Source organism: Podarcis cretensis (assembly GCF_951804945.1).
Source record: "Podarcis cretensis genome assembly, chromosome: 18".
In the NCBI taxonomy this organism is placed as follows: domain Eukaryota; kingdom Metazoa; phylum Chordata; class Lepidosauria; order Squamata; family Lacertidae; genus Podarcis; species Podarcis cretensis.
The window spans coordinates 14,460,983-14,488,004 of record NC_137188.1 but is presented as its reverse complement, the minus strand read 5'-3'; the positions used below and the strand labels follow the sequence as shown (position 1 = coordinate 14,488,004).

Sequence of the window (27,022 nt, the reverse complement as noted above, 5' to 3'; positions counted from 1 at the left end):
ACTTTGAAGGCCAGTAAGGCATGTATGTTCAAATATTTCTCACTGTCCGATTTCTGTGACCCTTCACCGAACTTCCTGGTCACACCATGTAGGACTGGAGAGCTGGACAGGCAGCTGTCAGGGGCAATAGTGACGAGGGGAGATGGGCTCCAACGACATTTGGCCGGCCACAGATCGCGCCCCCCACCCAAATCCCTGGACTAAACAAAAACAGGAGCCATTGTAGACTCTACGAGCTCAGAGTCAAGACACTTCAGATATACAAGGGTTTTCACATTCCAGAAAGCCGCCCACCACCACTTGTCCCATTTGCGAGGCCAGAAAGCGGCTCTGCTCAGGCATCCGAACCCCGTGGCTCTCGCTCGCAAAGACAATTCCACCGGGCTAAGCAGGCAGGCCCTTGGGGAACTCTCACTGAGAGTTACTAGAGAAAGCAGAACCAATTAAAGATTTTAAGAGATTCAAATAGCAATCAACTTTTCTTTTACAAAAAGAGAGAAAGGGGAGGGGAGAAGAGAAGGATCCACATATTTCCACTTGAACAGATTCCTCCTCCTCCTTCTAAGTCAAGACATCAGTCATTTAGCTCTATTTTGATGGGAGAGTCTGCGACACCCAACTCCATTCGGGATTTTTAAACACTCAGGTTCGTCTCCTTTTAAGTCTGCGACGCCCCGTGACTTTTTTAGAGCGAAGTTGGCGTGCTGGTTTTGAAAACGAGGCTCTTTGAGCTCTCTGCTGAGCGTGGCGCCCTCATCCTGCCATGTTCAAAAGAGGAAAAATGCATTTTTTTCCCTGCAATACTTGTAAGGGCAGCCCTTCTTTGCCGGAATCCAGAATGTTTTTCAGACAGGGGCCGTTGGATCTTCTGTCCCAAACACAGAGAAACGGCTCTGCCGGGCAAGAAAAGGAGTCTGGGCAAGTCTCACGTGTCTCTCCCCGCCGCCCCCCCAAAAAAAATCATCTTAGGAAGTGTCATCAAGGAGGCGACACCATTCCAGTTTTACTCCAGAGGCGCCCCCAGGACACAGCAAAAAAAGCTCAGAAAAGGGATCCAGTACCACGCTGAGATTCTAAGGTACAAAGTGGTGTTTGGGGTGGGGGTCTGAGCAGCATCTAGTTTTTGAGGCACTGGAAAAGAGGGCTTGGGGTGTGTTGGGGGGGGGGAAAGGCAGCCCCCAGTTGCTGGAGCAAGACCCAGCCGAAGAGAAGGTGTGCGCTTCGGTATGCAGAGGTATGTAGTTGCCAGGTTTGAAAAAGGCAGTAACGCAAAGAGGTCCGTTCTTTAAAAAAAATTCATAATGGGAGGGGAACCCAAGAGTCATCTGCTCCAATAACCCCCCCCCCAAAAAAAACCTAGGTCAGAGCAAAGGAGGCCTCTCTCCACCCCACCCCCTTTCCTGCCCCAAAGCATTCGCCAAGAGGGCATCAGAGGCGTTTGGGGGGCTGGCAGAGTGGAAAGCTCTGACCCCCTTGATGAGGGGTTAGAAAATTCCCCCGGGCAGGAATAGATTCTGCTGCCCTCTTCTTTAAGCTACAACGTTTTTGTATGCACCCTTTTTGAAAAACCCAAGTCGAGACAGGAGGCAAAAATTTTCATACAAATTGGGGCTTGGATTTGTGAATATTACAGGAGGCATAAGCCCCCCACACACACACTTCTCCCTTCCAAAATCCTGGACACACAATTAAAAAAACAAAAACGCCTCGACTCCTCCGCAGCGATCCAAAAATAAAAACTGCTCCGTTGTGTCTGGAAAGGGGGGACCTGGAGAATTGAAAGAGGGTGCAAAATCGTTTCTTGGGGAGATATCGTTGATCACCGGACACAGAGAGGGCCTTGTGGCTCAAAATCAGGAAGGAAAACCCACCCACCCACCCCCAAGGTACTGTGAGAAAAGTTTCTTTTCCAGAAGTGCAACAGCGAGGGATCAGGTGGGACGCGGCGCTCGTGCCTCAGTGCTCGTTGTGGCAATTGATGTTGCTGTCTGAGTGTTTCAAGTCGCTGAGCATTGCCGCGATGATGGCCTGCAGGGCTCGCCCCAGCTGCTCGGCGCTGTAGGGCCTCCCCAGCGGGGGAACGTGGACGAAGGCCGAGCGGCCGTGGCTGTGGTACAGCGAGGTGTAGTAGGTGAAGTCGCAGAGGTACCTGCAAGGAGGAGAAGCCGGGGATTAGAACTCGGAGCTAAACGGCAGAACTTGGCTCTCTGAAGAGATGGCTTTCTCGCTTCGCTAGCATTAATTTGATTTACAGTGGTCCCTTGGATCTCAAACTTAATCCGTCCCAGAAGTCCGTTCCAAAACCACAGCGTTCCAAAACCAAGGCGCGTTTTCCCATAGGAAGACATGCAAAATGGATTAATCCGTTCCAGACTTTTAAAAACAGCCCATAAAATAGCCATTTAACATGAATTTTACTATCTAGCGAGACCATTGATCCATAAAACGAAAGCAATGAACAATGTACTGCAGTCTCAAAACGGACGTGTGGCACTCAAAGCGGAGCACGTTCGGCTTCCAAAAAAAGCTCACAAACCGGAACACAGTTGTCCAGGTTTGCAGTGTACTGCCCTCTATTCAGATAGCCAAGAAGGGCGGGCGCAACATTAAGAACTCATAGTAGTAAAAACACAACAAAAAGCATAATAAAATAATCATAACAGTCCCGTGTGTCCCCCCCCCCAGCTTTAATAGGCAATAGATTATTTCATGGGTAAAGAGGACTGGTTTTGCCTGCAATGCTGTAATGCAATGATGGCACCAGGTGAGTCTCTCTGGGGAGAGCATCCCACGGAGGGGGAGCCACCAAAGAAAAGGCCCTGATCTCGTGTTGATTTGAACTGCCGACCTTCCAGTCAGCAAGCCCAAGAGGCTCAGTGGTTGAGACCCCAGCGCCACCTGCATCCCTGGACGACAAGGGCAGGGTCCGCATCCGTTTGCATGGGGAGAGGCGCTCCGTAAGACATTGAGGTCCTGAGCTGCTTTGGCCTTTGCTTAACTGATTTTAATTGTCCTGTTCAACTATGGAACTCCCTGCCACAACAGAGAGGACCTGACCCTTCCCTCCGCCTAGTTCTGTACCGCCTGCACTGAGGGGCAGAGGCTCTCCAGGGTTGGGAGCTCAGCCTTACCACTGAGCCAGGGGGGCTTCCTTCTGTCGCCAGCCGGGGATTCTGCCCCGCCTACCTGCCGGCATCCTTCGATATCGTCACGGCGACGTCCAGCCCCAGGGTGGAGACCCTCTTGCAGACGGCGTCCATGTCGATGACGGAGTCGATGCACTCGGGCCCCCCCTCGATGCAGCACTGGGAGCCCGGGCAGAAGCGGCAGTTGTCCAGGCCGCGATAGCCCATGTTGTGGCCGCACTTTTCCAGCGTCACCGTGGTGGCCATGCCCGACAGGCCCACGTGCACCACCAGCTGCAAGGGGAACAGGAGCTGCGTTGTGCCAAGCGCCCGCCTCTCCAGGTCGGGCTTGGGATATCCCCCCCGCCACATCTGGAAACCCCTGGAGAACCGCTGCCAGGAAAAGGGGGTGGCTTTCATAGACAGGCAGAAAACTGGATGTCCTTTTTATTTTTATTTTCTATTTTTGGTTTTCCTTCCCTTTGGTGTTTTCCCTTTCTCTCTTTCTTTCTCTCTTTGGGTTTTTATTTAGATTAGTTTCTTTTATCTTATTGTATTATGAAAGAGAACTGGTCTGAGTGAGATGGACCCTGCTCAAGCAGACAGCGTCCTATATTCTTAGCGTTATGAATTACGGAATTGTAGAGCCCAGCAACCCCTGCAATGCTGGAATCTCAGCTAAAGCATCCAGGACACTTCATGAAAACGGGAAACGGTTCCAGCACCTTCCAGCAGGGTTTGGAAAGATGTCCTGTCAGGACCCCAGAGAGCAGCTGCTGCCAGCCAGTGTGGGCCCAATGGTCTGACTCCTGCTTGGACTACTGCCATGCGCTCTCCGTGGGGCTCCCTTGGAAGGTGACCCGGAAACTGCAATGCGGCAGCCAGACTGGGGACTGGGAGTGGAGACCACATAACACCGGTCCTGAAAGACCTACATTGGCTCCCAGGACGATTCCAGGCACAATTCAAAGGGTGGTGCTGACCTTGAAAGCCCGCAATGGCCCAGTAGACCTGAAGGAGCGTCTCCACCCCGGACACTGGGGTCCCTCTCCCGAGGGCCTTCTGGCGGTTCCCTCCCTGCGAGAAGTGAGGTTACAGGGAAGCAGGCAGAGGGCCTTCTTGGTGGTGGTGCCTGCCTTGTGAAACACCCTACCACAAGATGCCAAGGAAATCAACAACTACCTGACTTTTAGAAGACATCTGAAGGCAGATTCCCTGTTTAGGGAAGTTTTTAATGACTGATGTTTTATTTTTAATCTCTTGTTGGAAGTCGCCCAGAGTGGCGTGGGGTCTAAATAATAAATGATGATGATGATGATGATGATGACTCGATGTAAGGCAGCTTCCTGTGGGCACCCAGCTGCTGTGTCGTCTGTCCCCCCCCCCCCCGGCCATTCACTCACTCACTTGCGGGCTGTGCTTCTTCCACAAGGCAGGGATGAGCCGCTCCACAGCCTGGTATTCCACCGGGATTTCGCAGACATGGAGGTCAACGTCGTCTCCGAGGCCCAGCTTCTCCAGCTCCTGGAAGGGAGAACAAAGTGCGGGGGGGGGGGCGGGGGGGAGGACATTTTTAAGCAGAGAGAAAAACAAACTGAAACAAGGGACAGGGCTTGTTTGCCGAGGACTCACTATCGGGAAGAAAGGGCACAGCTTAAGGAGGGTGCCTAGTGGGGAGATGAATTGGGGAGGGAGCCACCTCAAGAATGCCCTCCCCTGCCTGAAGGTCAACAGTCCTTTCCCAAACACATTTGGAGGATGGAACTTGAAGCCAAACACCAGAAAATTCAGGGCAGGCAAGTCGGACATGACTAAACAGCAACAACAAAAGACAACGGACTTATTTGCGCAGCAGTTAAACTATGGAACTCCCTGCTGCAGGAGGCAGCCAGCCGCCAAGCTATTTGGCTCTGAGAGAGGACTAGCCCAGTCCATGGAGGAGGAGGGGGCCCCAACGCTCCCATGGAGGAGGCAAGGCTGCTGAATCCCAGGTGCTGGGAACCACGGAAGAGGGACGTGCTCTTCTGCAAAACCCTGCTTGCAAACTTCCTGTTGGAGATTCTGGTCGGCCACGGTGAGGACAGGATTACCGAACAGATTTCTGTTTAGACAAGTCTTCCAGATGCTCAGAAAGCTGGTGGGACGTTTGATCTGTTCCTAGCCTCCGTTAACTTTTTTGGAAAGCTTTACCAAGGGATAATTATATGGTTTCAGCATTTTCATGAAGCGCTTTGGTGTGCGTTTTACAAGCGGGATATGAATTTCGTGAAATTAAATAAGTTGGATATTTGAGGGGGGGTCTCCTTTTTAAACACCAGCATATCTGGGGTGCTTAGAGTTCAAGCAAGAACCCACAACCCCCTTTCCCCCTCTCTCTCCTTGAGGTTTGAACACTTAGCTTCCTCTCCTGTGTACTTTACTAACTCCTTGCCAAAAGATATACTGGGTTTGGGTTGCTGTTGTTTTTTTCTGCAAAATCTGGAAGGAACAACACTTGTATTTTATTTTTTAAAACCACGCGTGGATTATTAAAAGGGGGGGAGAGAGAAAGAGACCACATTCCCCGCCACCAAACATTCTTCCCCGCTGCCTTGGGCATACCTGACAAATGCAGAAAGGGGGAAACCACGTGTGTGACCGATTCCCTGACCTCTCCACAATGGGCCGCTTTGTGCGAATCTAATATCCTTATCTGGTCTGTCTAGACGTCCTGACAGTGATTGTCTAGGAGGGATGGGGAGACTCGCTGCTCTGACCTCCCTCCTCCGAGGGATTTGGAAAATGGGGGGAGCAGGAGCCCCCCCCATCTTCACAGTCCGCAGGACACACCTAGGCCCCTGGCAACCTGCTGGACCACAGGCCAACTTTTTAAATAAAAGAAAAAGAAACGGCCCGCTTGCCAAAAAGCCTGTCCCTGCAAAAAAGAGCAGATTTGGCTTGGGAAAGGGAAAGCCTTTGTGAATTTTGCAAACAGCAAGCTGTGCGCCTTTGCTCTGCAAAGATGCAAAAATCCACCTTCAATGGGGTAAAAGAGCCTGGAGGAGCAAGCAGGCTCTGGGCGCTTTCTAATAATTCCGTCAGCGCTAGCAGGGTTGTAAGAAGTCTTGCAATGTTCAAGATTGACGCCTTTTTACACTTATTTAAAACTGAGAGCAGCAGAAATGGAAAAAATGGAAAATGGAGGGTGTGCAATTGCTATGATATAAAGATGAGTTTGGAAAGCCAGGAGGCAGGAAGTCGATAAGCTCATGAACAAAAAGTAGGGTGAACAATAAGAATATGTTTTAATATTAAAAAATGGAAATGCAATATAAATATTATATAAAATAATCATAATTCTAATACTGTCAGGGCAGGACAGGGGGCTTTTTGGATCTCCCCAAGATCCCTTGAGCACTTTCAAGTTGGGACAGTTCTAGGCTGGGTTGGGGGGGTGACAGACACGCATTCAACCCTGGAGGGGAAGACAAAAAATAAATCCCTTAAACAGGAGAAAAGGAATTGGGGGGGGGGTCTTTCTCCCCCCCACCCCTCCGTTCTTTTTTCCTCCAAAAGCTTTCGGATGCAGGACGCCCAAGACTTATTAAATCAGGAACCTGCTTAGCGTGCCCCCCTCCAAATGCCGGGGGAGGATTTACAAAGATTGTTTAATTGATTTTTGTGTCTATTAAAATGCAGATCACACCGTCTGGAACTCAGAAACTCAGACACAGGTCTTTGTGTCCAGTCAGCTCCATGAAGTCCTGTCTGAGACAGACACAAAGGTCCACTTTGCACGTGTTCAAAAGCCTGCTGGGGTGGGCTGCCTCCTTTTTTGCAGGGGCCCCTCCAGGCTGGGACAGGGGAAGAGGCAAAAGAAAATCCCACCTCGCAGCTCAACGCAGGGGAAAACTTTTGGCTGAGATGGTGCTGGAGACTCAAGATGAAACCAGCCAGGGATTTTTCTCCATGGAGGGGTCATAAACATTTAGGGATTGTCCCAGGCTTAAAAAAATTAACCGTGAACAGCCCTTCCAAAAATTCATCAACATTTTACTGCCGATTCCTCCAAATTACCATATTTTTCCGTGTATATATTTTGGGGGACTCAAATTTATGAAAATGGGGGAAGATGACCCCCCATGTATAAGACGACCCCTGTTTTTTAAAATTATTTTACAGTAAAAAAACCCTAGTCTTATACATGGAAAAGTACAGTAACATGTTTGTCTGCACCCTTTTCCCAAAGCAATTTTCCCTAACGTAGCTCGTTTTTGAACGCTCTTGTCTCCCGAACGAACACGTTTCACGGTAAACGATACCAAAGCATGCAACTTTTTCCTTCCCCTTAACACAGGGGGGAAGAACTGTGTTGCACAATGTTTGAGAAGCGCACCTTTCGAAGGATGGCTGCATCCGAGTCCACCTGGGAAGCAGGAATGAGGAAGGGACGCCTTTAAATGGGAGCTCAACCAAATTTCCCTCCGATCCAGACTTCAGATATACTACGGGGCTATTAAGGCAACCGCAGCAGAGGGGACACCCCCACTCTTTGCATGCACACAGACGACTCCTTATCTTTCCTTTTAACAAACATGTCCTCGTTTTGAAGGACACAGCAGCAAGGAACTTGGCTACATTAGGACTGGAGTCCGCTACTAAAATATAAAACTTGTCTTAGTTTCCCCAAGTGCAAAGAAACTAGGCTGATAAAATTGGGATCTGTATTTTAAAAAGCCGACTACGGGGAACATGGGCTAAGACCTCAACTAACACCAGAGGTCACGGCGCTGAGCAGAGAAAAGAAAGTCCTCCTTCGTGCGCAGTTGAACTGTGGAACTCACTCCCACAGGAGACCATTTCCTGGGGTTCAACGGAGCCACTTTTGCAAGCTCACACTCTCAAATGCCAGTCCACCTCTTTAGCTGGCCCAGTAGACCTGAAGGAGCGTCTCCACCCCATCGTTCAACCCAGATACTGGGGTCCCTCTCCCAAGGGCCGCCTTCTGGTGGTTCCTTCACTGCGAGAAGAGGGAACCAGGCAGAGGGCCTGAATCACCTTAAGAAGGCAGGCCTTGGTCCCTTCTGTGGAACTGCCGGCTGGCGCAACTCAGTTGGGGAAGAGCAGGCGGCTCTTAATCTGGGGGCCTTGGGTTTGAGCCCCACACTGGGCAAAAGGTGGATTCCTGCAAGGCTGGGGGGGGGGTTTAACTAGATGGCCCTTTCTAAACTAAAGTCAAGATGTATTCCATTAAAGAATAATTCTAGGACGCATGTCCAGTATGGCGAAGACTTGATTAAGAACAACGCCCCCCCAACACCATTTGTTCTCTTCTTGGTGCGCCCCCCCCCCACCAGGCCACCCACCCCTTATTGTTGGACATCTAGCTAGGAGGCAAAGTTCAGGTGTCAAAACACCTTTCCCCAGGCATTCTGCACCAGAGGCCGGGAGGCAGGATCCGTCTCACCTGCAGCCCAGGGCCTTGCCAAATACAAGAAGCTGGTTTTGAAGGAGGGGAGGGGGCAGAATAGGAGAGAGGGGAGAGAGAGAGATGCGAACACAGTCATGGCTCAGACATCTGCCTGGCTGTCCATTAGTCGGCTGCAATTGATTACGGGCTCAGAGTTTAATTTGAAAGCATTCGGAAAAAGGAATATTCCCAGAGCTCCTGACTTAGAAGGGGAGGGGACCCTGCAACCGGGATGGAGTGGGGGGGCACCAACTTCCTGTTCAGCAGGTCGGCTGTGCCTTAAATTCGGAGCCAGGCTTTCGGGCGCAATTTTGCAATTCGCCTTGCTTAGAATCTCAGTTGCTACGTGGCCCAGGGGTTGGACTCGGTGCAGAAGCCGAATGTGCTTCGTTTTGAGTGTTACGCGTCCAATTTGAGTGCCACACTTCCATTTTGAGCGTTACGCTGAGGTCTGTCTGTCTTTGCTATTTATTTTGTGTTTTTGTTTTTGCGGCTCTTTTTGTTTTGTTTTTGTGACTGTGCGGAACCCAGTTCAGGTACTGGTTGATTGATTGTGTGACTGCAGTACATTGTTTATTACTTTCATTTTATGGGTCAACGGTCTCGTTGGATAGAAAAATTCACGTTAAATTCTTGTTTTAGGAGGTGTTTATAAAAGTCTGGAATGGATTAATCCATTTTGCATTACTTTCTATGGGACAAAGAACTTGAGAACTCGCGCCAATTACCTGAACCGCGATCCAGCTGGCATTGACCGAATGCTCCCCGAACGGGCCAAACCCTGGAACGACACAAGCAGAGGTTTCACCGACGTGGCTCTGGGCTCGCTGGCGGGTCTGAACGTCCCCAGCAAGGCTGACTCCCCCCTCCCCCCATCCTGTCCCATTGCCATCCTCAGCTTGGCCGAGTGCGTACCTGGCCACCTCACAGCTGAGGGGGGATTTGAACTCGGGTCTCTCCCAGGTCCAAGACCACACGGGCTACATCCCAGCACGGCTGGCAGCCTGGATCTGGGGGGCTCCAAATCTTGGACGACTCCAACTCCCACCATCCTGACCGCCAAGCCGTGATGGCTGTTGAGAGTTGGAGTCCAGCAACATGGGCAGAGCCACAGATTGTCTCCCCCAACCATGCGCTGCCCCTCCCCATCTCTCACCCATAACTTCATACTCCAAGGAGTTCAAGGCAGTGAGCAGACTTCTCCCCATTTTATTCTCACAACAGTCCTTGGAGGGAGGAGACAGTGACTGGTCCAAGGGGACCCAGTGATGGGGGTGTTGGAACCCTGGTCTCCCGGGTCCTAGTGTGACACCCTAACCGCTAAACCATGCTAAAATTCTCCATCCTATGCAGGTCTACTCTGAAGTAAGATCTACTAGATTGTTTTTGATACTGTTGACCTTGATAGTCTCCTGGGACACACCACTTTCCGCCCCATTTGGGAATACATTTCCTGCCACCTCCCCAGGCCCCCCCCCCAAAACAAAACAAAAATACACCCTCAAAACTGATTCAGAGAGATTTCAATTTCCCCCTCCCTCATGCAAGTGATGGGGACACAAACACTGATATTTGTACCAGCAGAAGCACCCTTCTCCTGAAAGAGAGAGAAAACTCAACTTCTACATGCTCTGGAGTGTCTTTGCCAAAACAAGAACTGTTTTAAGCAGGGAGTTCTGATCAGTTGCTGAGAGTGTGGTGCTGATGACGCCCAGGTTGCAGGTTTGGTCCCCGTAAGGGCCAGCTGCATTGCAGGGCGTGGACTAGATGGTCCTCAGGGTCCCTTTCCGGCTCAGCTCTATGGTTCCCTGAGTCCAAGTGTGGGTCCTGCCACGCCAAAGGACTCACTTCTTACAAGAGGGGAGAGACTTCATCAGGTAAGGCCTTGCCCCGCCCTCCAGTCTTTGCTTCTCAATTTGTATTGTATTAGTATTTTATGCACTGTGGCTTGCCATTGTTTTACTGATTGTAGTTTAGAAATTGTTTATTGTAATTGTCAAGAGTGAATTTATGTTTACTTTTTATATGCTGATATTATGATTCTATACTATTCTAATGATTGCTGAATGTTAATTTCTTGATGTGGGTTGCTTATTTTAAAGTTGTTTTATTCTCACTTTTTTGTATTGCATTAGATTGTTATAAGGCATCAGTAGGCAAACTAAGGCCCGGGGGCCGGATCTGGCCCCATCGCCTTCTCAATCTGACCCGCGGAAGGTCCAGGAATCAGCGTGTTTTTACATGAGTAGAATGTGTCCTTTTATTTAAAATGCGTCTCTGGGTTATTTGTGGGGTATAGGAATTTGTTCATTCCCCCCAAAAAAATATAGTCCGGCCCCCCACAAGGTTTGAGGGACGGTGGACTGGCCCCCTGCTGAAAAGGTTTGCTGACCCCCCCCCCCCCGGTGTACATTCTTTGTTTCTTCAGCTTGTAAACCATCTTGAGTATTGCAAGATAGAAAGACGACATACAAATTAAAAGTGATGATGATGATGATGATGAATTGCAAAAGCAAGTCTTTGCCAACTCAGCAGATCAAAGAGATCAAGGCAATAAGCTGGTCCTAAGCAGCTATGGACTTTTATATGCAGTATTAAAATTAACACCTATGCAGAGGTGTTCCTGCAGACAGGGACCTGTCAGCAACTATGCTGCAGCATTCTGCACTAACTGCAGGTTCTGGATCAAACCCTCACAGAGAGTGGACTGCAGTCATCAAACCCTGAAGTCAGCAACTGCTGTGGTCAAGCTCTGCCAGCCCAGGCATGATTGTACCAGTTGCCAATCAAATCCGCGCACAAGAATGCAAACACACACCTGCACTCTGGCTTCACAAGAACCCTAGAAGGCAGGCAGAGACTGGCTTTCTCAGCGAACCTCTTACCCCCCGATGGAATCTGAACTCAAGTCGATGGGGTCTGAAGTCCAACGCTCTTTCCTCCAGACCAGATTTTTTACTTAGTAAACATTTCCTTTGACAAAGCTGCGTTACGTAAGAATTGGCCCAAGACGCAAAGGTTACAACAGCATTCTGCGAAGAATGCTCCTTTGGCTCAGTAATGAGTAACTTTAGTTAACTAGCAACCCATAATTGTAATTACTGAATGAGAACGTCTTGGATTCTGCACCCCAGCTAATGGTTAAGTCACCCAGGGCCCGTGAGAGGTCAGATTTTTCCTTACTGTACTGGAGGAGCTTGCTGACATGGCAATAATTTTTTATTACAAGCACAAAGTATTGGTACCTGATCGTCTGGAGGCCTGTTTCTACTCACCATAGGCGAGCTGCTATTTGCAAGGCTGGTAAAACCGCACAGATCGGGCAGTAAGCTTCTGTTGACATGCCCATAAGTGCCAGAATTTGCCTATCCCCCCCAAAGATCTTGAGTTTAGGGGAGACCAGTTACCCATTTACAGAAAGCATTAAATTGGGGTCTGGGCACCCTTAGGAGAAAGGGATGCTAGATATTAAGGTGAGTGTCAGTTTCCTGGAGTGAGATATCCCAAATAAAAATAAAAAAGCCTAGATTCAGGTAGGTAGCCGTGTTGGTCTGACGCAGTAGAAATAAAAAAAAGTTTAAAAAATTGTCCCGTAACACCTTAGAGACCAACTAAGTTTGTTCTGTGTATAAGCTTTCGTGTGCATGCACACTTCTTCAGAAACTTAAGATACAAGGAAGGCAATTCATACTGGCAGTTCTACGCAGCTCCAGACTCATAAAAAGGGACCTGCAGGAAGTTACATGGCTCTAATCTGCCTGCCCACCATTTTTGACCCAGAACGAGGGAGGAAGACAGCCAAACTTTAACCAACATTTCCAAGTCCGGTCACCCAAAGGTCATCCTACAGACGAACAGGGAACCTAAAAACCGGATCTATTTGTTCCAAGAAAAGCATCGTCAACCTTTCCTCTCCCTTTTTCATTAAAAAAATAAGGAAAATTACAGCCATAACTCCGAGAGCACAATTTCAGCCTGGTAATCCTACAGGTGCCGGCCTGCTGCATAGCTGCAGAGAGTGTGTTTGTGTGTGCAGGGAAGACAGCCGCCCTCCCTTCTCCCCCCCCCCCCCGACAGAGGGCTCCTTTTGTGTTCCATTCTTCCTTCCACAACCAAGGAGAGGGGCCTGCCATCAGATAAGAATTCAATAGAGTGTTTCGGAGTCCTTCTGGGTGCTTGGGCTCACCAAAGGCCTCCTTGGCTACCGTATTTTTCGCTCTATAACACGCATCTGACCATAACACGCACGTAGTTTTTAGAGGAGGAAAACAAGAAAAAAATATTCTGAACGAAACAGTGGGTGCATGATTTTTATGGTTCATGCTGTGGCCACAGACATGTGATCTGATGGTGAGTTTGGGGTAGCCCAATGCAAAAATCCTGAGGATCCATGTGGATCCGTGCTTTGTAACCACGTTTTAAGTGGGGAGGGAAGGAAAAGCACTCAAGGGACAAGGAGCACGCGTGGAGAAGGAGCTTTTCGGCGAGCTGAGCGGGGAGGAGGGAGGGAAAGAGCACTGTTGCTTTAAAGGTATACTTAAGGTACTTGCCCTGTGCCTGGGTTTTTTCCATTTAACAGTTTGCAGCCTTTTCCTTCCGCTCCTTGTTTTGAGGCAGAATAGATTTGAGCAAGTGAGGAGGACTTGGATGGCAGGGGATTCACCATTAGCTGTGTAAAAGCGCTCCTCCTTGTAGCCTGAGTGATAAGCAGCCACCAGCAGCAATAGAGTGGAGCACAAAAAAGTGGTAGGGGCACTAGGACCCAGACAATGCTCGAATCTATCCTGCCTGAAAACAAGCTGCTCGCTCCCAGCGGATCAGCTGAGACTCCTCGGGGATTTGCGAAGTTTTCCCCTCTCCCTCATCCCCAGCCTTTTTTTTTTAACTTCCTGGTTTTCACTGCGTGGCTCAGAGCTCGAGGTTGGTTTTATTTTGCTGCTGGTTGCTTAAATTTTATCTTTCCTGCCGTCCCTCTGCAGCCTCATTGCTCTGTTTAGAGAGCGCACGGACCTTTGCTAGCGTCTGTCCCTCCTCCTGTGTAAGCGGCTGCTGCCCGCTTTGCTGCCATGGCTCGCCTTCCCTCCCTCCGCTCCAGGTCACTTTAAAGCAAGCAAAGCGAGAGCCTCCTAGTGTGTGTAAGCGGCTCCCGCTTTGCTTGACTGACGGCAGCCATGGCTCCGATCCGTGCATTCGCTCCTTAACACGCACAGGCATTTTCCCTTACTTTCTAGGAGCAAAAAAGTGCGTGTTTTGGAGCGAAAACTACGGTAATTAGCGGGAATCCAGCTGCTCCCAAATGCCAGATTATCTTGACACAGAAAGAGAGAGAGAGCGCGCACTTGTAGACATGACGCCTGTGGCACTCAGTGCTCTCCTCTTGCGGCAAGAAAAGGAAGGTCTCCTCTGCAAAAAAAATAAAAAATAAATCCAATTTTACTTTCAACACGTCTGCAAGGCAGTCGTGCTCCACAGGTGTGCAAGAACAGCTTCACAGGCTCGGCTGGAGATCTCAGCAATGGGGCTCCAAAGACCAGCACCTCTTTCGCTGCCAGGAGCCAAGTCTCTGGTTCGAATTCAGGCCACCCCAGCTGGTCCAGAGGGTGCTGCTCTGACTCCCATGACGGGGAAGCGCAGGTGGGAAGTGTGTCACTCCTCTGAGCCCCATCCCCCAGTCCAGAGGCCGTTCCCATCTCTCTGCTCACCCCCCCCCCAGATCCCACCCCCTTTTGTGCCTCATCCCCCCCCCCAGCTTTCTCCGGCCCCTCCTCTCTCTCAGACACAACTCTGCTGTTTCGAATAACCCACTGCAGGAAAACTCCCGGGAGCAACATTTTTGGACTCCTTTCTTGCAAGTCAACTCCACTGGCTTCCCCACCCCCAACCCGTCTTCCCCTAGGCGTGATTTCAGAGCTGGGGTTTTTTTTGGGGGGCGGGAGAATCTGGGGAATTAAGGAGGCTGTGCATCCAACCACTTGTCGGAGTTTGCATTTGATTCCAAGGTCTCCAGCTGCAGCTGCAGGGAAAAAGGAGAGGGGGGGAGTTGGCGAAGAAGCCAGCCCCCCCCCATCTCAGACAAGAGACACAACAACGGACGGTGAGCCAATTTCTACGGGACTTTCCCAGGGCAAGTTAAGCTAGCCTTGAAACACAGAGCATGACAACGGGAATCTGATTTTCTTCCAACACACAAACAAAAAAACCTGACTGTTTCTATGCCACCTTAAAATGGTGTCAGTAACACTGAGCCTTTATTGTTAATAAAAATAATAATTTATGAATGTTAGCCAAGAGGACACCCCCCCTCAATAACACACAACGAAAAGAGCTTTGCTCAACCACACATACAACATAATTCTCACACAATCGCCCTAAATTACCCAGGGATTACTTTCACAAAAGCACAACTAGGAACCTTCTTCTCCTGCCCCCCCCCAAACCACCCTTCACGCCACTTTCCCATAAGATCTGGTTTAAAATTTCAGTAGGTAACAATTCAAATGAGGCGATGATAAATATAGTTTATTGGGGGGGGGGGTTAAGGAGGAGGAGCTTTGGAAAGGCTGGAAGGAGAGAAGGCATTCAGGGGAAGAGTCAAAAGAAAATGAGTAAGAGGGAAGGAGAGATTATTTCAGGGAGATGATGATTCAGGGGAGGGGAGTTAAAAGGGCTGGAGAAGCAGCAGAAAGAAAGGGGGGTGGGAAAAAAGGAAGAGTTTAATCCTAGAGGGCTCTGTTGGGTGGGGCTGACTGTTGCTTCTGCAGTCACATAACGGGAAATCACAGCATTTATTTATTAATTTTGAGAAGAGTTAAGTTTAAAAAAACAGGAGAGAGAGGAAGGATCTAAAGAGGGAGGGGCCAATTAATTAGCATTAATTAAACTGTTGCTTCTTCAATCACATAACGGGAAAGCGCACCATTTATTTATTTATTTATTTAGAATTTTCAGAAGAGCCAAGTTTATACAAAAAAAAAAACACAGGAAAAAGAGAGGAAGGATCTGAAGAGGGAGGGGCCAATTATTGAGCATTAATTAAACGAGGCAAGAGTGGATTTTTTTAATAAAAAAAAGTGGAGGGGAGGAAGAGAAACAGAAACAAATTGCAAGTTAGTGACAAGTTCGAACTTTCTTTGATTTGGAAGGTGGAGGGAGGGGGAACCAAAGGAGGGGGGAACCAGAGGCGGCGGGGGGCGCGGGAGGTGGGGGCGCATTTCGAGGGGGGACCAAGTTCGGCCCTTAAATGCTTCCCCCCGCCCTCAGGAATTCTGCCCCCCCCATAAAAAACCAACCCCGGCCCCCCCCCTCTGGCTCGGGGCCGCCGCCCGCCGCCCTTACCCGTCACCACCACGAGCCTCCGCGGCTTCTCCATGGCTCCTGCCCGGCCAACTTGAGGCGACTGAGCCAGCCAGCCCGCCGCGCCCCGCCCCCCGGCCAGGCCCCGCCCCCCGCACGTGACTGCCCCCGCCCGGAGCCCCGAGGAGGACGCGGCGAGAGGGAAGCCTAGAGCGGCACCCGAGCGCCCCTCTCTATGCTCTCCGCGGGCAAGAGCGGCTCCCAGCAACTCCCAAACTGTCCTTTTTAAATTTATGACTTACTGTAATTATCTTTTCATAGCTCTGTGGCCCCTCTGCCCCCATTCTTCCTCTGAGACCCCTCTACCCTTTTCATAGCTCTGTGGCCCCTCTAGCCCCATTCTTCCTCTGAGACCCCTCTACCCTTTTCATGGCTCTGTGGCCCCTCTGCCCCTTTCCTACCTCTGAGACCCCTCTACACTTTTCATAGCTCTGTGGTCCCTCTACCCCTGGGGCCCCTCTACCCTTTTCCTAGCTCTATTGTCCCTCTACCCCTTTCCTGCCTCTGAGGCCCCTCTACCCTTTTCCTAGCTCTATGGCCCCTCTACCCCGTTCCAACCTCTGAGACCCCTCTACCCTTTTCCTAGCTCTGTGGCCCCTCTACCCCTTTTCTACCTCTGAGACCCCTCTACCCTTTTCCTAGCTCTATGGCCCCTATACCCCTTTCCTGCCTCAGAGGCCACTCTACCCTTTTCCTAGCTCTGTGGCCCCTCTACCCCTTTTCTACCTCTGAGACCCCTCTACACTTTTCGTAGCTCTATGGCCCCCTCTACCCCGTTCCAACCTCTGAGACCCCTCTACACTTTTCCTAGCTCTATGGCCCCTCTACCCCCCGTTCCAACCTCTGAGACCCCTCTACCCTTTTCCTAGCTCTGTGGCCCCTCTACCCCTTTTCTACCTCTGAGACCCCTCTACACTTTTCGTAGCTCTATGGCCCCCTCTACCCCGTTCCAACCTCTGAGACCCCTCTACCCTTTTCCTAGCTCTATGGCCCCTCTACCCCGTTCCAACCTCTGAGACCCCTCTAGAATTTTCATAGCTCTGTGGCCCCTCTACACCTTAGAGCTATGAAAAGGGTAGAGGGGCCACAGAGGTAGAATAGGGTAGAGGGGCCATAGAGCTAGGAAAAGGGTAGAGGGGTCTCAGAGGTTGGAACAGGGTAGAGGGGCCATAGAGCTAGGAAAAGGATAGAGGGGTCTCAGAGGTTGGAACGGGGTAGAGGGGCCATAGAGCTAGGAAAAGGGTAGAGGGGTCTCAGAGGTTGGAACAGGGTAGAGGGGGCCATAGAGCTAGGAAAAGGATAGAGGGGTCTCAGAGGTTGGAACGGGGTAGAGGGGCCATAGAGCTAGGAAAAGGGTAGAGGGGTCTCAGAGGTTGGAACGGGGTAGAGGGGCCATAGAGCTAGGAAAAGGATAGAGGGGTCTCAGAGGTTGGAACGGGGTAGAGGGGCCATAGAGCTATGAAAAGTGTAGAGGGGTCTCAGAGGTAGAAAAGGGGTAGAGGGGCCACAGAGCTAGGAAAAGGGTAGAGTGGCCTCTGAGGCAGGAAAGGGGTATAGGGGCCATAGAGCTAGGAAAAGGGTAGAGGGGCCCCAGGCGTAGAGGGATCACAGAGCTATGAAAAGGGTAGAGGCGTCTCAGAGGTAGGAACGGGGGTAGAGGGGCCACATAGCTATGAAAAGGGTAGAGGGGCCTCAGAGGTAGAGGGGCCACAGAGCTATGAAAAGTGTAGAGGCATCTCAGATGTAGAAAAGGATAGAGGGGCCTCAGAGGCAGGAAAGGGGTAGAGGGGCCACAGAACTATGAAAAGGGTAGAGGCGTCTCAGATGTAGAAAAGGGGTAGAGGGGCCACAGAGCTAGGAAAAGGGTAGAGTGGCCTCTGAGGCAGGAAAGGGGTATAGGGGCCATAGAGCTAGGAAAAGGGTAGAGGGGCCCCAGGCGTAGAGGGATCACAGAGCTATGAAAAGGGTAGAGGCATCTCAGAGGTAGGAACGGGGTAGAGGGGCCACATAACTATGAAAAGGGTAGAGGGGCCTCAGAGGTAGAGGGGCCACAGAGCTATGAAAAGTGTAGAGGCATCTCAGATGTAGAAAAGGATAGAGGGGCCTCAGAGGCAGGAAAGGGGTAGAGGGGCCACAGAACTATGAAAAGGGTAGAGGCGTCTCAGATGTAGAAAAGGGTAGAGGGGCCTCAGAGGCAGGAAAGGGGTAGAGGGGCCACAGAACTATGAAAAGGGTAGAGGCGTCTCAGATGTAGAAAAGGGTAGAGGGGCCTCAGAGGCAGGAAAGGGGTAGAGGGGCCATAGAACTATGAAAAGGGTAGAGGCGTCTCAGATGTAGAAAAGGGTAGAGGGGCCTCAGAGGCAGGAAAGGGGTAGAGGGGCCACAGAGGTAGAAAAGGGGCAGATAGGCCACAGAGGTTTGAAAAGACATCACCTTACCAAGAAAGGTCCGTATGGTTAAAGCTTTGGTTTTCCCAGTACTGATGTATGGAAGTGAGAGCTGGAACATAAAGAAGGCTGATCGCCGAAGAATTGATGCTTTGGAATTCTGGTGCTAGAGGAGACTCTTGAGAGTCCCATGGACTGCAAGAAGATCCAACCTCTCCATTCTGAAGGAAATCAGCCCTGAGTGCTCACTGGAAGGACAGATCCTGAAGCTGAGGCTCCAAGACTTTGGCCACCTCATGAGAAGGGAAGACTCCCTGGAAAAGATGGAGGGCACAAGGAGAAGGGGACGACAGAGGACGAGATGGTGGGACAGTGTTCTTGAAGAGACCAACATGAGTTTCACCAAACTGCGGGAGGCAGTGGAAAACAGGAGGGCCTGGCGTGCTCTGGTCCAGGGGGTCACCAAGAGGCGGACACCACTAAACGACTAAGCAAACAAGCAAAAATATATTCAACAAAAAAAAAGAGCAACAATTTGTTGTTGACAAAGCAAGCTGGACATAGAAAGGGCCCCCTTACCTTCAGTAACTTAATTAACTGACATCATCAATAAGGGACAGCAGCGGGACATGGCCCTGGAATAAGGGACTGTCCCGCCAAATCAGGGACGCTTGACAGCTATGGCTGGTACCTCTGCCAATATACAAGAACGCCAATCCAGAATTATTTCCATTCTTCTGCTGAGGGGAGCTGCCAGAGTTCTCATCCAGTCAATATTATAATTCAACCACAAGGGCAGCAGACCTTTGCCCACTCTCTGAGCCGCTTAAGTCGAAAGGGCAGCGGAGTCAGTTTGGCAGAGACAGGCAGCAGGTGCCTGGCCCCACGGCAAAGGTGGGGTTCTTTTCTGGGTGCCATTAAATCGGCGTGAGTGTGATAGGAATTTTATGGTCTTAGATATACGGTAATGTTCATAAGTTACCAACCAAGCACATACATAGATCAGCACAGGAAGACCAACCTGGAACCATTTTGATTCCTAAACTGAGCAAATGTTTTCTCTGCAAGGTCAAAGTGGGAAACCTCCCCATTGTCTCTTTCCTCACAAATCCTGTCTTAAGGGCACATTTAAGATATGAACAGGGTGTGAGCCTGTGACCTGGCCAGGAACTAAGTATTTATCACTACAGAAGACTGGCCAGGCTACCCAGGCAATCCAATCAAGTAACCTTCCAGATAAACGACAGGAGAAAAACAATGTTCAAATTTCTGTTTTAAGACCGCCTTTTCTGTGATGTAGGTGTGATGTATCTGAGGGGTGGTCTTAGGTTACACCCCTTCTGTGATGTATGTATGATGTCTTGATCTACAGGGTGCCAATTTCAAAAGTCATTTTTCGCCATTTTTCGGGGTTCCTCCTCTCTCCTGCGTGTGAGGGGAGCACCCTGTTGCAACAGATCAATAAAGATCAGGCTTACTAGCTGCTTTGCTTCTCAATATTCTCTGCTTGGCCTCTGTTATCTTCTCCTAACAATAGGGAACCTATGTAAGGACTCTTGGATACCCCATAAGGGAAGAAGGGCATTTTTTTTTTTTGTTTACAGCATGAGTCAGCCTTGTCCTTTTCCTCTCTCCCTCGCCTGCTTGCTGCTCAAGGCCGATGGATATCGCTCCATCTATTCTGCGCTGGCTTCCTTGAATTCAAGCCAAGGTCATCCCTGTCAGCCACTGTTTGCTACTGAAGCAGGAGGGGGAGATACATTCAATACAGTATTGTGATTTGTGAGACTCCACCAGGCAAGCCTCCTTCCACCTGCCTTGCCCCACCCTCGGCTTCTCAATGTGTACTGTATTGTTTTATGTACATGGGGGCGGCTTGCCGTTGTTTTATTGATTATAGTTTAGATATTATTGTAACTGTTGAGTGGATTTCTGTTTCACTTTTGTAAGTTGATATTATTATTTTATACTATTCTGATTGATGAATGTTACTTTTTTTGATGTAGGCTGCCTATTTTAAAGTTGTTTTATCACATTTTTGTATTGCATTAGATTGTGATAAGATGTGCATTTTTTGTTTCTTCAGCTTGTAAACCGCCTTGAGTATTGTAAGATAGAAAGGCGGTATACAAATTAAAAATGATGATGATGATGATGATTTTCCTGCTTTTTCTGCAGAAAACAATGCGAAGCCACTTGCAAAAAAGCCAAACAACTATGAAAATCACACACACAATGATACAGTAGTGCATATTTATTTTCCATTTTGCAACACACTAAAAAGATAAATTGTGGTTTTAGTTTAAAAGTATTTAGAAAAGAAAATGAGCTGAGCTCATGCCAAGTAGGAGCTCACCAAAAAATTGCTTATTATTCTTTATTTTAGTTGTTTTTTTTATTAAAGAAAGACCGCACCACAAAATAAAACGAGGCCAATCTTTCTTTAATGTATTTCCTCCTCCTTGGCCAGAGGCAGAAGCAGCCGCCGCGCTGCATTGTGGGCAAGGCGCTCCTTGATCCGCCGCGGGGCCTGCCGGGTAAAGCGGACCCTCCGTCCCGCGGCGTTTTTGCGACACTGTCGCGCCCGCCGCTCCCGACGTCGCTTTACGGTCGCCGCTCAGGAGGCTCCCCATTGGACGGGCGCTGAGGCCGAAGCCTTCGGCGGGCGGAAGCCGGAAGCGGAAGTCGACGTTGCTGGGGCGGCGGAGCAGCAGCAGCAGCAGGAGCAGCAACGTGAGGGGGAAGGAAGATGGTGAGGCTGGGCAGAGGGGGAGGGGGCTCGGGAGGGTCTACTCGGGAGGAAGCCGGGGGGAGGGGCTTCTCCGCCCCAGGGCCAGCCAGGGGGGGCTCACACAGGGATTGGCTAGGGGGCAGGACCCACTCAGCTCAATGGAGGCTCCTGGGAAGGGGAAAGTGGGAGTTCTCTAGCCTGGGAGGCTAGAGGAAGGCAATGGAGCGGCCTCTCTCCACCCACCCCCAGTAAGGCAATGGGGGCTCCCTCCGCTGCCCCCACCCCAGGTAAGCTGAGTCGCTCAGGGGCAGGACCCACTCAGCTCAATGGAGTGTCCTGGGAGGGGGCGACGTGGGTGCCTGGGGGGCTAGAGGAAGGCAATGGAGCAGTCTCTCTCTCCCCACCCCAGATAAGGCAGTGGGGGCTCCCTCCGCTGCCCCCGCCCAGGTAAGCCGAGTCGCTCAGGGGCAGGACCCATTCAGCTCAATGGAGTGTCCTGGGAAGGGGAAAGTGGGAGTCCTCTAGCCTGGGGGGCTAGAGGAAGGCAATGGAGCGGCCTCTCTCCACTCACCCCAGATAAGGCAATGGGGGCTCCCTCTTGCTGCCCCCGCCCAGGTAAGCCGAGTCGCTCAGGGGCAGGACCCACTCAGCTCAATGGAGTGTGCCCAAAGTAGGCATGTGCTTCGGATGGCGGTGCAAATGTCCAACAAGGAGGTGGGGGTTTCACATGGGGAGGGGGCTTGGGTCAAGCAAAAGGGGTTTGCTCCTCCCTGCCTCCCAGGTAAGCCGGTTCCTTTAGGGATGAGACCCATTGAGCATTTACCAGATTGCAGCATTAGTGTGAAGCAATGAAGGGGGGGTTGTGTGCCCCCCCTTGGATACAGTCAAAGTGGTTCACTCCCCACATCTTCCAGATATTCACACAGCAGTCGGCCCCATTGAGTTCAGTGGATTTTACTGGGGTAAGACTGCTAGAGTAAGGCAGTGGAAGTGGGGCTTATTTCCCTCCCTCCAAGGTAAGGAAATGGGGGCTGCTGCGCTCCCTAGATGCCCGGTAAGCTGAGGTTTATGTTCAGCTGGGAATCACAATTCTTCTTATTTATTTTTATTTATTGAATTTATATACCGCCCTATACCCGGAGGTATCAGGGTGGTTCAAGCGGGGAGAGCTGCGGCTGCATGCTCAAGTCCTGGTGGGGTGTCTGGGTGGGCAGTGTGAGGGCGGGACCCTTTGGCTTGATCCAGCAGGGCTCTGCTTAGGTTCTGAAAAGCATGGCAACGATTAAGGTCGGCTCGACTGTGAAGACTCCTTTACCTGCTAGTTGTGTTTCTCAACCTGCCCAATTTGCCCCCCTCTTGCAGCTTCCGCTCTCCTTGCTGAAGACGGCGCAGAACCACCCCATGGTGAGTCCGGGTCTCGTCTAGCCTTCAGTCAAACTGCAGAGGAGGAGGCGGACGCGCTGCTGAGCTGTACAATTTCAGACTGTGGCTGGATGCACCTCCACTTTTATTCATTTTTAAATCCCTGCATACAGAAAACTGGCTTTCGGGGGGAAGACACTAATCTAGAACCAAACCAGAGCCAGCCAGCAATGTGTAGCGGTTAGAAACCTGGGAAACCAGGTTTCAAATCTCCCCTCTTGGACTAGCCTGCTATGAGTGCTGCCTTGAACTCCTGGGAGGGAAAGGGGGGGTATACAGTGGGACCTTGGTTCTCAAACTCCAAAAACCCAGAAGTCAGTTTTCCAGTTTTTGATAAAAATTTGGAAGCCGAACATCCGATGCGGCTGTCAGCTCTTGTTTCCGGGACACCTGCACCAATCAGAAACTGTGCCTTGGTTTTTGAACATTTCAGAAGTCAAACGGACTTCTGGAACGGATTAAGTTTGGCACTTTTGTTTTTGCTCTTTATTTTGCATTTTTGTTTTCGGAAACCATTCGGAAACCAAGGCACGGGTTCTGATTGGCGCAGGTGCCTGGGAAACAATCATTGACATCAGATGTTCCGCTTCTGAAAAATGTTGAGGAACCAGAACACTTCCGGGTTTTTGGGGAATTTGGGAACCAAGGTCCCACTGTCCTGGGCTTTGGGAAGGCAAAGCAAGGGCTGTGGGGGTGTCAAATATTGCCCAAAAGGCCTCCAGAGCTGTGAGAGAGAGGGAGGGAAATGCCTCTTTAGATCGGAGAGGTGTTTTTGGAATGCGGAGGGGGGTTGTTGTCCGACACCTGGAGGGCCCCAGGTGTTTCCCCATCCCTCCTCCCCAATATCTTGGTGCTCTGGGTGCCCAGTTCCTTCATCTAATCTCCCGCCTTCTCTTTCCAGCTGGTGGAGCTGAAGAATGGGGAGACTTACAATGGTCACCTGGTCAGCTGTGATAACTGGATGAACATCAACCTGCGCGAAGTCATCTGCACGTCCAGGGTAAGCATTATTATTTTTATTATTATTATTATTATTACTATTATCTTCAAGTGATACTGCAAGCTCACACTTCTCCCTCCTTAAGGTACACACGTAAGAGGCTCGTTTCTAATTTTATTTTGGGACTGATGCCCTGCATTGCTTCATACTTTCCAAATGGCCATTTTATAACGCAGTTGTGCTCTACATTGTAAATCAATCAGAGCTAGGAGCTGCTCCTTTTGTTTTCCAATGTATTTCTTATCCATAATAATGATTTTGAGAATGACTGTGGCACGAGCAGATTTTCATTCCAAAAGTGTGGTGCAGAAGTTTGAGAGCAGGCAATGGATGTTATGGATAATTTTCATTTTGTCTTGTTATTTTTTAAAGTTCAATAAAGTAAGTTAAAAGCAGAAAAAACCCAGTCTGAGGGTCATCCAAACCTTTGGCGCCAGCCCATTAAGGGCCTCTTAGCACAATCCCAGGGAGCGCTCTCACAAATTTGGGAACCCCTCTCTAACCCCTGCGCCACACTGCCTTGCAAACCAGCATCCCTTTTCTGCCTTTTGGTGGGGTGCTGTTTGCCCGCTGTCCATTAGGTGGCGCTGCCTTCCAGCCCAACCTTCTCGGAGATGGGAGGGCTGGGCTCTGGCATTGGGGAGACTGCAGTCGCAAGCGGGCGGGCGGGGGGGGGGGACTCCTTTTATTTTTCAGCTCAGCAGGGGAGGAGCCATTTTTGCACAAAACTCAAGTCTCCTCCGGAAGAGAGGGAGGTAAATGTTAGCGCAGAGCTAAGCAGGTTGGCAGAAACCACACTGGGGGCAGGAGTAGAAATGGGGTTTCCCCTTCAGCTTTAAAAAGACGGCGTTTGTGTCAGCCGGTTTTGCAACAAGAAGCACGAAGCTTCCAAAACAAAGGGGCTGTAGGCAGCCTGCCTGAGATTGCCTCCAGTTGGGCAGGAAAACGTTCAAAGGAAGAAAGATAGGGAGAGAGCAGTACATTGGTCCCTTGGTTCTCAGACTTAATCCGCTCCGGAAGTCCGTTCCAAAGCGTTCCAAAACCAAGGTGCACTTCTTTCCCATAGAAAGTAATGCTAAATGGATTAATCCGTTCCAGACTTTAAAAAACAACTCCTAAAACAACCATTTAACGTGACCATTGATCCATAAAGTGAAAGCAAGAATCAATGCACTGTACTATAAAATAAAGAGGACAGTATTGTAGATGATAAAAATTAAAAGTATTATTTTTTTCTTACCTGCACTGATGACAGTCATTGTTTGGATGGGGGGCTTTTATCCATTTCCACAGTCACACAATCAATCAATCAATCAATAGCTGAACTGGGTTCTGCACAGTCACAAAAACAAATGAACCGAAAACACCTCAAAAACAAAAAGACAAAATAAAGAGCAAAAACAAAAGCGCCAAATTTAATCCATTCCGGAAGTCTGTGTGACTTCTGAAAAGTTCGAAAACCAAGGCGCGGCTTCTGATTGGTGCAGAAACAATAGCTGACAGCCACATTGGACATTCAGCTTCTGAAAATCGCTTGAAAGCCAGAACACTTACTTCCATGTTTTTGGAGTTTGAAAACCAAGGCGTTTGGGAACCAAGATACCACTGTATTATTAAACTCGCTCTTTTCATTCTATTTCTGTCTTGAGTCTTCTCCTTTTTTAATCTGTTTTGGTCCTGGTTTCCCCCGTTCTTCCTTTTCTCTCGTGCAGGACGGAGACAAGTTCTGGCGGATGCCCGAGTGCTACATCCGCGGCAGCACCATCAAGTACCTTCGCATCCCGGACGAGATCATCGACATGGTCAAGGAGGAGGTGGTGTCCAAGGGGAGAGGGCGCGGCGGGATGCAGCAGCAGAAGCAGCAGAAGGGGCGCGGAGTCGGCGGCACTGGCCGGGGTGAGCCCCTCTCTGGAGCTCGGGGGCGGCAGGGGAATCTCCCACTTCAGGGGGCTCCTGGCCTTGATATGTTCTTTATTAATATCCTTCGTAACCCGTGCTAGCAAGTTTCCCCACTTCGCAGAGTGCATTCCCCTTCTTACGCAGCAGAAACCTCGTTGCAAACTCGTGTGAGTTTCTTCAGAAAATACACAATTCAGTCTGGCTTCTTCCGACTGAAATGCCTTCTAATATTTTCCTGCTAAAACCCCTTGAATCCCTCCTAAGAGAATAAAGACGCCACAGTCTTGTCCAAACTCCGTATCGGGGGCCTAATCTGGCCCACCGGTCAATTTAATCCGGCCCCCATGGCAGACATCTGAAGGCAGCCCTGTGTTGGGAAGTTTTTAAGGTTTAATGCTGCATTGTGTTTTTAATATTCGGTTGGGAGCCGCCCAGAGTGGCTGGGTGAGTGGCAAAGGGATTCCCCTGAGCTCAGCCCCTTCCTCTTTTCTTCTCCCCCCCCCCCCAGGTGTGTTTGGCGGCCGTGGACGAGGGGGGATCCCAGGCAGCGGCCGAGGAGGACAGCAGGAGAAGAAGCCCGGGCGTCAGGCAGCCAAGCAGTGAGGAGCCGAAGATGGCGCCCCAGACTCAAGTGCCATGCCAGGAAGGCTGGTCTGCTGTCCCTCTTCACCCACAAAAGAAACTCCTAGGTCCCTCTGTTTCCATGCACCTTGGGGGAGATGGAAGCCACTGGCCTCAAGTTTTGGTCTCTTTTTGCTTTTAAGTTCCAGTTATTAGAAATGAGTGTTTAAAGCGTCTCCCCCGAGCGCATACACACAGTTTAGCTCTTAATTTGAGAATCCAGGTAACCTTTTGGAGGGGCGATTCGACTTCGCCTCTTCCCTTTTTTGTTTTTTGGAATCGTTTGGGCAAGAGAATCGCCTTGCCAGCCTTTGGAACGACAGTAACAGAGAGGACGAGCGAGGCTTTCCGCTCAGAGTGTCAGGATTAAACGATGTAGCTTTCTTTTTATTAGGAAATGGGACTTGTCAAAGGCAACTTCAGCTCCGGGTTCAGTTTTTGGGGAGCGGGGTTGGATGAAAAGGTGTTGCCGAGCCAGGGAATTCTGCTGCTTCCACCTGGGCTCTCATCACACCTGTGGGGACATACCTTTTCAGCCGGAGTTTAGTCTCCCAGCCTCCCTCTGCTCCTGTCTCTCTTGTTCAGCCTTCCCCCCAGCCCATTGCCCCCCAGATATTTCCCAGGGATGTTTGGTGAGCAGGAGGTGATCTGCGTCCATTCATCCCCCAGGATGTTACCGGACTCCGACTCCCATCCGCACAGCCGATATTCTGGGATGCTGATGGGAACTCCAATCCAGCAACATCTGGAGGGAGTCGGGCTAATCTCTGCTTCCAAATTCTCCACACACCCATTTCCCTCCCAGGTGGAATTTTTTGCCTCAGCCTCAGATCTAAAGCATCCCGTTTGTGTGACAAGTCTGAGAATCTCTCGGGAGGCTGCATCAGCCGCCTCCATGATATCACCAGCAGTTGGTCGGAGCCAGAACAAACGAGCTGCAACCATTCTTTCTTTTTCTTCTCCTTTTTTTAAATAAAAAAAACGTGCTTTGTAACCCAGTTTTAAGTTTACGAGCAGAATAAACTTGGAATCAGC

General features: G+C 50.2%; 2 protein-coding genes across 4 annotated transcripts; one reads left to right on the top strand and one right to left on the bottom strand.

The window, feature by feature from the left end:
- Nucleotides 1-1,816: 1,816 nt before the first annotated feature.
- Nucleotides 1,817-15,967, bottom strand: PGPEP1 (pyroglutamyl-peptidase I). Of its 3 annotated transcripts, none has more exons than XM_079960951.1 (5): nucleotides 15,910-15,967; nucleotides 9,303-9,355; nucleotides 4,533-4,649; nucleotides 3,187-3,518; nucleotides 1,817-2,149 (listed from the first exon to the last, which is right to left on the bottom strand). In XM_079960951.1, exons 1-5 carry the CDS (start codon nucleotides 15,941-15,943, stop codon nucleotides 1,957-1,959), a joined length of 729 nt encoding a protein of 242 aa, XP_079817077.1. In that variant the 5' UTR covers nucleotides 15,944-15,967; the 3' UTR covers nucleotides 1,817-1,956. The 3 variants fall into 3 exon arrangements, 2 of the variants coding, with proteins under 2 accessions (XP_079817077.1, XP_079817078.1); XM_079960952.1 differs by having other exon boundaries at nucleotides 3,187-3,419; XR_013834579.1 differs by having other exon boundaries at nucleotides 2,026-2,149; nucleotides 3,132-3,518.
- A 4,995-nt stretch (nucleotides 15,968-20,962) lies between these two features.
- LSM4 (LSM4 homolog, U6 small nuclear RNA and mRNA degradation associated) lies at nucleotides 20,963-27,022 on the top strand. Its single transcript, XM_079961134.1, has 5 exons — nucleotides 20,963-21,066; nucleotides 22,408-22,449; nucleotides 23,369-23,467; nucleotides 25,180-25,363; nucleotides 25,875-27,022. The coding sequence occupies exons 1-5, from the start codon at nucleotides 21,064-21,066 to the stop codon at nucleotides 25,967-25,969; spliced, it is 423 nt and encodes a 140-aa protein (XP_079817260.1). The 5' UTR covers nucleotides 20,963-21,063; the 3' UTR covers nucleotides 25,970-27,022.